The sequence below is a fragment of the Crassostrea angulata genome, chromosome 5 (genome assembly GCF_025612915.1).
Source record: "Crassostrea angulata isolate pt1a10 chromosome 5, ASM2561291v2, whole genome shotgun sequence".
NCBI classification, from domain to species: domain Eukaryota; kingdom Metazoa; phylum Mollusca; class Bivalvia; order Ostreida; family Ostreidae; genus Magallana; species Magallana angulata.
Window position 1 is genome coordinate 10,437,370 of NC_069115.1, and position 12,121 is coordinate 10,449,490.

General features: G+C 33.1%; 1 protein-coding gene across 1 annotated transcript; it reads left to right on the plus strand.

The window, feature by feature from the left end:
* The first annotated feature begins 1,100 nt into the window (after positions 1–1,100).
* LOC128185006 (E3 ubiquitin-protein ligase XIAP-like) lies at positions 1,101–11,326 on the plus strand. The gene is made up of 7 exons (XM_052854678.1): positions 1,101–1,237; positions 1,642–1,990; positions 6,416–6,591; positions 8,666–8,753; positions 9,787–9,957; positions 10,459–10,602; positions 10,965–11,326. Exons 2-7 carry the CDS (start codon positions 1,660–1,662, stop codon positions 11,159–11,161), a joined length of 1,107 nt encoding a protein of 368 aa, XP_052710638.1. The 5' UTR covers positions 1,101–1,237; positions 1,642–1,659; the 3' UTR covers positions 11,162–11,326.
* Positions 11,327–12,121: the final 795 nt, after the last annotated feature.

Here is a 12,121-nt window from a genome sequence, read left to right on the forward strand (position 1 = left end):
GCCCACTGGCATATATATTTTTCTAATCGAATGTTAAATTCCTGTGATATGTCACTGACAGTCATTCAGTGTACATATTTCAGAACTGTTGACATCAGTTACCAACTTAGTGTGTAAAAAGTACTTGATATCTAGTCCCTATGTCTTAATCCTACTTAAGCAATCAGTGGAAAAAAAAACCTTAACCATTGTAAACAAAATATTATATTTTTTTTAAATTTTGATTGTTTAAATATTTGTTGGGATTTCTTCAATGTTTATGCCAATTTTCACCTTAATTTAATTATTCGTCACTAAGAAAGGGAAATATTCGTGTTGTCTCAATCATTTCCACTAGTATGGGATGGAAAATCTCAGCTGATATATATATATATATATATATATATATATATATATATATATATATATATATATATATATATATATATATATATATATATATATATATATATATATATATATACACACACACACATTCACGATAACTGCGGTACGTACTGCTCTCTTGCAGGGCAATTAACTTGCTATAGTTTTTTCGAAGTTTTAGCATACATGTAGGCTACATGTAAATAATTAAAAATGACGTAAACAAAACAATTGACGCTACTTCACCAACCCAAATACAAACAGTTACCGTGAATGGGCTCTTTACCTGACAACTTTAAAAAAAATCACACAATTTTAAAAAAAAAACGCAAGCTAGGCTACTGTAATATTCCGTCAACATGTAATATAATTTTGTTTATAAGAATATGACCTTTATCATGCTTATATCAGAGCCGCCGTCCCTGTTCCGAGTCGGAGAGCTGCAGCTGTTTACTCGATAAAATTAAACAGTTCTATATTTAGAGCAAAATTCCAGTTCTATTTATAATCCTCTATTTATACTATGCCTGATCAACTGCAATATTTTTGGCGTCTTGGTTTTTGGGGGTTTTTTTCAGTATAAAAATACAAATATGAACTGATTAAAAAATTACAAATTAATTCCCAAAAACCAAAAAAAACCAAAAAAATCGCATACTGTAGGCCTACTTTTCCATGTTTTCCATGTCCCTGAGTCGCATAACAAAAATGTTCACAAACAGCCAATGAGAGAACGCCGTACATGATTGACATTTGATATTCAGCCGATGAGGTTTGGTCGACGGTATATATCTAGGAACATTGGAATATTTGAATCCGCTGCAGCAAATTAAGTGACGCATGCACTTTTTGTGCATCTAAAGTGGACAAGGTATGTATGGTAGGCCGATTGAACTATAATTATAGGCATAATATGCACGAGATCTTTTTCCGCCATTTTGATTTATTTTGGAATCTTCTGATATTTTTGTAAGAAACTGTACTCTTATAGTAACAAATTAAACTTAAGTCAGACAGTAGGTTTTAGAATATTTTAACGATATATTTTCACTATAACCTTTATATAAGTGATATTTAATAAAAAAAAAAAAAAAAAAAAAAAAAACAGAACATGATATTAATATTTTGTAAATTTGATTGTAAATTTCATGAAGAGTTTATGAGTTTTCAGCCTTATCAGGCTAAAAATGTGTTTACATATATGTAGTTGTTTTTAAAAAGGTTTAAATTATACTCTTGTTGTTGATTTTAAAAATTATATTGATTAAATTTCAGATTTTCTGAGTTACTTCCATGATGAGTGCTCCTTTGATTGGACATGGACAGGATACCCCAGATACATTCAATAGGGGATCACTGGGATTTAATTCTGACCGTGTACCGTCAAATTATCATAGTAGGGATTTTATTCGAAGACCTAATTTAAATCAAAGTGACAGTGTTTCATCCAATGGTGGTTGTCCACCTTTGAACCCTGTGTCTGAATTCACCTCTTTGTCAAGACCCGATCCCAAGTATGCTGACTATTCCCTCAAACAGAAACGGGTTGAGTCCTACAGGAACTGGCCGCCTTCGGCAAAACAAAAACCAGAAAACTTAGTAGATGCAGGATTTTTCTATACAGGTGATTAATTTTTTATTTATTCAACATGTTTGGGCAAACGCCCTCATCACTACAGAAAAATATGAGGAGCTGTATTATATAAGAAATTGAATGTCTTTTTCTATTATGATTGCTTTTCAAACAAGGAAAGAGTCAAATGGATTTTTTTTTTTAAAGTTCATCCGGTTTTCCACTTAGTGTCTGACTGTCTCGCCATGTTTAACATAATTTGACACTTGAGATAAGAATGACAAGTTACTGAATTTTGGAAAATTGCCCATGACTTTAAATAATAAAAATCACCTGATATAATGACCACCTCAAAGTCATATGAAATGTCATATGTACCATTATGTATAACTGGATAAGGAAGGTCACTTTTTTGACGTAAATCATGTCATATGATAAAAAAACGGGGATTGGATAAAATGCAGTAAACAGTAAGGATTGGCAAATTTCCATTGGCTGAGAATAAAGCTGACAAGGATTTATAAATAGTCTATTCGGAATTACGCACTTTAAAGTTTAAGGTCAGTCTTTATAATCAATTCAGACCTAAGCACAGTTTCTAATCTGCTAGTTTAAATTCATGATCATGTGTATAATTTTCTATTCCCTTTAAAAATTTTAGTATGCTCATGCATGAACATGTTTTTCTATTCCCACTCATGTATGGTCATGTTGTTTGATTAATAAGTCAGAATGTACTTTTAGCTCATCTGAGCAGATTTAAGCCAAACTTGGCACAAAGTATCACTTGGTGAAGGAGATTCAAGTCCGTTCAAATGAAGGGCCACACCCTCTTTAAAGGGTAGATAATTTAGAATTATTGAAAATTTGTTGGTATTTTTCAAAGATCTTTTTCTCGAAAAGCTACTGGCGTGAGACCAGTTCTCGCTGAGTACCATTTCTCGCCAGTACATTGTGACGTAATTTTTCGTCTATTATTTTATGTGTTGATAAAATGACGTTACAATGTACTGGCGAGAAATGGTACTCGGTGAGAACTGGTCGCACGCCAGTATAACTTGTGTGGAAGCATCCTTAGGTAGGGTAGATTCAAGTTTGTTCAAATCATGATCCCCTGGGGTAGGGCTACAATGGGGGGGATGAATTTATACATAGGAATATATAGAGAAAATCTTTAAAAATCTTCTCAAAAACTATTAGGCCAGAAAAGCTCAAATTTGAGTGGAAGCATTCTCAGATTCAAGTCTATTTAAATCATGGTCCCCAGGGGTAAGTTGGGACCATAAAGGGGGGAGGGTGAATTTTTACATAGGCGTATATAGAGAAAATCTTTAAAAATATTCTTGGAAAGTTTTCAGTCCAAAAAGCAGTAACTTGTGTGAAAGAACGGGTTGTGCAGATTAAAGTCTGATAAACAATGATTTCCTAGAGAAAAGTGGGGCCATAAAAAAGGGGGGGGGGGGTATATAGGAATAGAGAAAAATCTTCTTACAGGTACAACAACAAAAGGGGTTTCTATTTAATTTACCATTAAAATACGTGGATAAAAATCGGCAGATTTACATTTTTTAGCAAGATCTACGGTACTTAGTTGTCAAGATATTTTGATTTTGATAATGTAATGGTAAGGCCAAAAAAAATTAATGATTTGTTTCTCAGGCACCGCCGCATCAGTAAAATCATCGCCGCATCAAACTTTTTTATCGCTATTTTTCCGGATTTTTCATATCTTATCATTGTCGGTTTTCTCTATTATGGAATCAATGCAATGTAAACAAACGCTCAGACAAATGCTTGTCTCTGTCAGTGAAAAACGTTATTTTATCTGAAACATCTACCCAGTGACCAACCTAGGGGGCTACCTGGGCTAAATACAAGTTTATGTAAATATAATTACTCGCTTTGTGGTCGGTAACTTCGCCAGAATTTCCTCAGAAAGAGAGGTGGAAGTTGCCCTGTATTCTGAGTTCACGATTGGAAAGTTAACCCCAAATGCAATAAAATGATAATGATCTAATTCAAAACACATTTTGATAGCCTAAGTAAACCCCTGTTGTGATTAATAACTAGCGACTGTCTTATCTTCAGAGGTTATAAATACAGTTGATACAACCACATACTGGGCACTGGAAATTACAACCGATGTTTAGTGTATAACTTTAGGTGCTGATATTACAATTAATTGGTAACTTGTAATTAATTAATAACTCTGCCTAGTTAGTGCTAAAATAATCATAAAACCGTTTGTCTACAGTTATCTTTAACATTTAGAAATTCTGTACAACCATCATATGACGGTAGTAATCGGGTCAAAAGGTTGGACTAATACCTCCTAAATACACTTAAACACATAGACTGATTTTATTTGTCATTTAGCCAACACAAATATGAAACATTTAAGCTACAAAATATATGAATACACATAATAAATTAAATTTTAAAAATTGGATAAGATTTTAGATTGTTTAGGAGTTGTTTTATTTTTAATTGACTTGCTTCTAATCAAATTCAAATTAAGGTTGAATCTGTGTATAAATGTATCATCATTAGCATTATGCCATTGTCAAAGAATGGAAGTCTACCAGATTTCTCAAATTTCTCCCTATTTTTCTTTGAGGGAGAACTTAATCAGAAGTGAAGTCTCCCTAAACTAAGTTTGCTCTGGGTTGGTCCCTGTTAACACAACCACTGAAATTTCTCTGTAATCTTCAGAAATTGAAGCCTCTGTGATATTGCATAGAAGCAGGAATAAAGGACAATTGTATTGTTTGAGAATTTTATGATGACTAATTTACTTTTCCTTGATTTCTGTCCTCAAGGCACTGAAGACTGATAAGAAAACACTCCAAATGAATGCTTTATTTGATAATTTTTAAATGGCAAATTCAACTGTAAAATGCCATAAGAGGTCCCCTTGTATTTCAGTTTAGACTTCTGTTATTACTGTGAATGGGAAAAATGGGCGGCAAAATGAACCAGGGGCACAAACCATTTGTAATTTTTGTTCATCTGCAAAAACTCAACCTTTGAATAGGAAACAGAAACAGTTTAAACTAAAAAGAACAGATTAAAACAAATGTTTAAACTTTGCCAATGTATGAGCTTGATGAATATTTGCTGATGAGTACACAAATAAATCATAAAGTATGGGTTACCGTCATTGTAAATTTTGTCTCAAAAAAAAAAAAAAAAAAAAAAACCTGCCTGCCTCATCAAAATTTCAAAATTCTGGCCCGAGAAACTAATGATTAATTTTTTTTGGCCTAATTTGATCAGAGTTAAGGCTATTGTTGCTCAGGTGAGCAATGTGGCCCCTGCACCTCTTGTTACAGTACCGATCAGACCCAACCTAACACCAGAGTAAACCCTGGGTTTACTTTCTGGGTTTACTTTGAGTTTACTTTTTGAAAATTTGGGTCCACTTGGGGTTTACTTTGGGTTTACTCTGGGTTTACTCGAGAATTGCTTTTGTAGTCAACTATACGCACTGAAGTGTGAAGCAGACCTGTATTTTATCTTATCATCCTGCTGCCTGTGATTTCTGCCCCTTGTATATTCCTAATACACATATAGCATCTGCTTTCAAGGTATACTTCTGATCAGGGTTTACTTTCTGTGTCCCCTCTGGGTTTACTTGGGGTTTACTCTGGGTCCACTCTAGTAAACCCAGAAAGTAAACCCAGGGTTTAGTTGGGGTTTACTTTCTGTTAGGTTGGGTCTGATCGGTACTGTAGATAAAGATCATAATATTAACATATTTTGATTCTTTAATACTAAGCTAGATTATAATAAGATAATCAAGATGGTATGAATAGAATCCAGTTTTGGTTTCATAAGAAAAAATGGAAAGTCTGTCATTTTTTGGTCATTTGGCCAATTGATATTTTCTGAGTCAACACTTTTGAGGGAAGTTACTCCCCTGCGTGCAATATGTGTGACACACAAATTTTGTATTTCTGTGAAAGTTGAGGGGAATACCCTACTTATGTCATTTCAATGGATTATACACAAAGTATCTGACATTGGGAAAACCACCAAACCATAGAACAATTAATTTTTAAGATTTTTAATTTTTAATATTCCAGAGATATTTAAACATGTTAAAGGAATTTGTCTTGTTTAAGATTCATAAAGCATTGGGTTTTTTTTTCTTTAATTAGTAGGTTACATGTTGTTTGTTTCTCAATTTCTTATCAAAATATTGAGAGGAAAGTTGCATGCATACGTGATGTATTTATACAGTACATGTGTTATACATACATTTTGTACATAGCACACGGCCAGTTATGACAGATGTTAATTATCATGAAATGTCATTACCAAGTAAACAAGACATTTGATTATTTTTCTATGAAATTCTGAAATATGTATGCTCTGTCACACATGAAGTCAGTTGTTGAGATTTCTTTGCATATATAATTTTAATTAAAAACCATTTAATTATAAACATGTAACTATATAATTTAATGAATGTAGGTCAAGCGGACAGTGTGAGGTGTTACTTGTGTGGTACAGGACTTCGTAACTGGGACCCCGAGGATGAGCCCTGGGTGGAGCATGCTCGCTGGGCCCCAGAGTGTTTCTATGTCCGTGACAACAAGGGTCAAGAGTTCATCAATCTTGTACAGGTCGCTGTGCGACAACAACAGATGGTAAGGGGCTATAATCTCATGATATATTTGCATCTTCTTTTCCTTTGGTTTTGTGGATTTTTTTTTCAAAAATCAAATGATAAGTAGAGCCTGGAAAATAGAATTTATGTCTTACTAAAAGGACACTGCTTGGAATCCTAAAATGCGAAGAAAATTTTGTTATGTGATATGCAAACTGTTGAATTTTTTCAATCTGGATTGCCTCTGTCTAATTAGCTTAAGCAGCAAATGGATACCAGCTATGGATCGGACCAAAAATTCATATAAAAATACTGGACCGTCCGGCCATAACTGGTAGAAGGCAACCATCATATGAATTTAAAGAATCATAAGACGCAGGGCGGGGATTGTGCAGCATTTACTATACCATCAGGGTTTGACCGGTCTGTTTCTATCAGAAAAATATGCAATATAGTTATTAATTTACTAGTTTATGTGATTGTGCATACACAAGGACCCTTCCAAACAACCAATACAATAGCATTCAACATCATCTCATAACATGACCCAGGACCTTTACACTGATGCTTTCATTTGGAATTAGTTTTGAACGACTTTGAACAGTGAAAAAGGTTTATTTTGTTTTGGAACTTTATGACCGTTTGATGTATTGTGTCAGATGATGAGAGGACTAAAGTGAATACTTCAGCATTGTTATCTTTTGTCTGCTGTACACAAGGTGCAGTGGATAGCTTTAGAAATTCAGCTGTTCATACAGATAGGATTAAGTGCAGACAGAAAATGTTGTGCAGAATCTGGAAGTATTCCACTCGTTGAATAATGGATGTTTGCTTTACAATGAGCCAAGTGAAAAAAAAGCTTTGTTACATAATTCTTCAATCAATACCTAGTCTAGCTGGTGTAAGGTTTTATTAGTAACCATGGTAACAGACAGAAATGAAGCCATAGTAAAATAAAAAAAAAAAAAGAAGAAGTTATTGCCACGCATTGTTTATTTAGCTATTCCTACTCTATTCATGATGTTCAGAGCTATGGCTCATTGCCTACTTTGGACCATCGTGCTCATCTATTGGCAAGATACAGAAAATAGGACTCAAAAGCAAAGTCAGAAGTGGAACTATAACTTGGACCCTATTCTATCTGCTGTTTTGTGAGGCAGTTGATTTGCTGGCAGCTAGAAAATCTTCCTGTAGTCTTAGATTTTTATACATGTGTAGTAAAATTTTGAAAGTAAAATCCTGGCAAAAACACAACATGAACAAGGAATGTATTGAAAAAATTTGAGTAGTCGGGAAGTGTTTTGAGGACATTTTAAAATCCACTTGTATAATGAATATGCATGGAAAGATTTTTAAAAAAGAAGAAAGAAAAAACACCAAAATTTTGCAATTGTATACTCCACTTTTCATAAGAACTTTAATTCAGAGGTGCTCGGCTGGCGCCATTTCATGTTACCCAGACTAAGTCATTATTCAACTGATGTTTATACATGATACAGTTGTCATTATCATGATTATGATGTCATTAAAAGACTCATTTTGGTTATAGTACTTATCACATAGCTTACATCAATCTTGTGTTTTTTCCACAGTGTGATACTCATGTTATTTGTCATACATACTTGTAATGTTAATCATTGCAGTACATTTGAGAAGAAACACATGAATAAGAATATATAATTATTTATATATACCTGATTATGCTCAGGACTGTTACATACATGTAGATGTAATTAATAGAGGAGATGTAAAGTGGTTCTGTTGCATTTACATGTAGTTTCATTTAGATATATAAATTAATTCTATTACATGACATATGAGTTTTTAATACATGTATATATATATTAAACAACACATACAATGCACACTATAAATGTTATACAGCGGATAAGTTCGTGTATCTCGAGGCTGTGTTAGCAACTATATTTTAGACACTAAGAATTATTGTGATTTTGCAAAAATACTCAGAGAATGTAGTTATTAATCAGTGTTAATTAATTCACAAAATACTAAATTAAACATGTTAAAAGTACTGCTCATGATTTTTGGGCACTTGAATAATGAAATATCTTTTTCTGTTGATGAATGACTTATATATTCCGTATTTGTTGCAGCAAGAAGCATTACAGCAGCAAACTGATGCTATGGCAAGAGAAGCCACGGACATAGCGGCGGACTGTGTACCGCCCAATGTAGAAACAGGTAAGGCAAAGTCAGTGTAGTTGACCAAGATACATAATATACAAGAAAACAGGTAGAACATTTTTCACCTGTTGATGACTTCATATGTAAATCAGAAATGTACATAATGTGTAAGTAATTTGTTTAACGCATATCACATTACTTACACATTATGTACATGTATCAGCATTTATTTTATAGATAAGGTTCCTTATGAATATTAATAAACTTTGATGTTTAATTTACTTGCCATTTTTGAGAATGATAGGTATATGAATTTTCAAGGTTTACATTTGTAGCCTGTATATTATAACATTTGAACAGTTTGCTTTTTAACAGCTTTATTGAGTGGCAGTTTAACCTTGAAACATCCACAGTATGCAGGATAAGACAGTTTGAATAACTTCAACACACAAATCAACTTATAATCTATAAATATCAATATGGAGAAGTCTCATACATAGATCAAAGAACATGCTGAAATATATATACACATACACCAGAGTCAAATATGGTTAAGGATGGTGTATGCTGAGCACCACACCATCAGTTTTTCTCAAGATATATAGTTGTAAATCTGTGTAGCTCAGGAATTCTCTGGAGTGCTAGATGCTATGAATGCAATCATTTAAATAACTACAAAAGGAGGAAGTCTGTCCTTGTGCCCTGAACAGAACAACTACACAGTGTAATATTCCAAAGCTACATATACTTAAGGAGGATTGTGAATTTGTGACACCATCAATATCTTTTTTAAAGAAGATTTGTTTACTATCTGAGGCTCCTACAGGAATTGTCCTATAAATCTAGATGATATTAACCGTAGGAAATTTGCTAAGTGAATTGATGCCGCGTAATTACTATATTTGCAGAGATTCTTATACTGGTAATATTAACGCAAAGGAAATTTGCTAAATGAATTGATGTAGCATCATATGGAATAGAACATACATTTGTTGATTTGTATGGAAGTCAGTCACATTGTGCTTGGAAATCAGTCACATTGTGCTTGGAAGTCAGTCAATTTGTTGATTGTTCTCTTTGTGCTCATTAGAATTTCAGAGTAATGCTGCATCAAGTCAGCCCTCAACGTCAGGACGAAAACAACCGACGAACGCCGAGAGAAAGAACCCCCTCCTCAGTGATGCGGCTCAGAGTGTACTGGCAATGGGTTACCTCCCCCGAATTGTCAAGATGGCGGTGGACAAAGTTCTCCAGTCTAAAGGTAATATTTAAGTAGAAAGATTACAGGAACAAATTGACATAAGATTTCAAGATTAGATTAAAGGGTCATTGGCCCTCAAAATAAGAGATATAATCAATATGACTTCATTTTTTTTCTCATAGAATTTCCTGTTTTTATGAATTTTTCCCTGCAAGGTTTGATAAAACTGGTTGTATCTCAGTTACAATTGGAAAAAAACACTTATGAAATATATTTTAATGACAAAAAATTTCTATTCTTGTTGATGATGTTAAAAAACCATGGCAATTTGTATCCACTATAAAGGCGTTATTACATAACATGTATTGCATACATGTAAGAGTTATATTCAACTAAATTACCTTTTCATTCATTCATTTTATTATTAAGATATCCTTTCAAGTTTAACGTTTTTAATTGTTAGGGAAATTGAAGTAGATCAAGTAAGAGAAATTATATTAAGCTTTTAGCATTTTAATGCTTGTATAATTTTTAAAAAAATCAATAAACTAAATATAACAGGTTGGGATGGAATGTCCGGATCAAACATCGCTAATGAGATTTTCGATATGGAGGAATCAGGTGAAATTGACAAGAACAGCTGTATGGTCCCAAAAGTTGAGTTTGATAGTTCCTGGAAGAAAGTGAATGAAAGAGTACCGGAAGGTAATTATTAATATTGATGAATTAAATTCTCTCTCTCTCTCTTCCTCTCTCTCTTCCTCCCTCTTGCTTTTTCTCTTTAAAGGTATTTTATGTACACTTGTACATTGGTGTCAGTTTCAGCCTCTAATTAAAAAAAGGTAATCATCTCAATGATTTCTAATCAAAAAGTAGTTTTTTTCCAGTTTTAAAACAAAAAATTTTATTCTCTCTATCTCTCACTCCCCTCCCCCAGGCATTTTATGTACTTGTGTATATTTGGGTCAGTTCCCTCAATTACCACTCTTAGAATCTGAACGTTGTTTTTGGGGGTTTTTTTTTTTACAATTAATTATACAGAAATATGTTATTTTCAATTTTTCCAGATATGAAGGACCTTGTTCAGAAAAACAGTGAAATGAAAGAGAGGACAATGTGTATTTTGTGTTGCGAGGAGAGAGTGTCCATTGTTTTTTTACCCTGCGGTCACTTGGTCAGTTGTGCCCAGTGCTCCCCTGCTTTAAAAAACTGCCCAGTTTGCCGGGAGTCAATAAAAGGGACAGTACGAGTTTTTTTCGCATGAGTTGGTCAAACAAAAACAAAAATCATATATCATTCATAAAACAAAGCAAATGCATGAACTTTATCATTTTACTGACATTTTATATTATTTTATATAAGATTAGAAAAAAATGTAAAACGAAAAGAAATAATATACATATATGTTGCAATTTTTTTTTGGGAGGGGGGGGGGGGGGGTAGGAAAAGTAAAATTGTACCAGAAATTTTGATCAAAAGAAAAGATTCACTTGACAGCAGTTGTTAACTACATGGTTTTTGTAAAGGGAGAGAAAAAAGAAGTAAAATAGCGGAGACTGTTTAGAGTTCTGGAGCATGGTTGCTTATGCTTGTTTTATTTTATGACATCTGTATAAAGGGCACAATATAAAATTCCATATGTACATGAATGAATGATAGGCAGAGGGATGTTTAAAGGAAAGTTGTAGTGGCTTAATATGAGATTTTGGCTAATATTCAAAAATAAGGAATGTATCAAGAATTCTTTGTCTTGATGTTGCTCTATTAATGTAGTGGGTCTTTTAAAATAATTAGAAGTTGCACAATGTGCAGTTATGTTGTATCAATGTTCAACACAATACATGTAGTGTAGGAGAACTAGGAACCTATTGGATAATAGTAGGTCTGAACATTAACTAACTCTTTCATCCAAATTTTTCTTATGAATTTTAAATGCGACAAAGGGAATTTGGGGTTGTTTTTTTTTTTTTGCAAAGTCACTTTCTTTTTGCGGAAGTTTGTTTTTATTTAAAGGGGGGGGGGGGTGTTTTATTTTCTTTTTTCGTGTTCATCAAAGCATGATGATTTTATTTTACAATTATCAGCAACACTGATGAGGATTTTGTATCCGAAATATGTATATGAAAATAATTTTATTTTCATTGCTATCACTAGAAATATTTTGATTTAAATTTCGTTTCTGCAATGTATATATCATAGATTGTATATATACACATGTAGATTA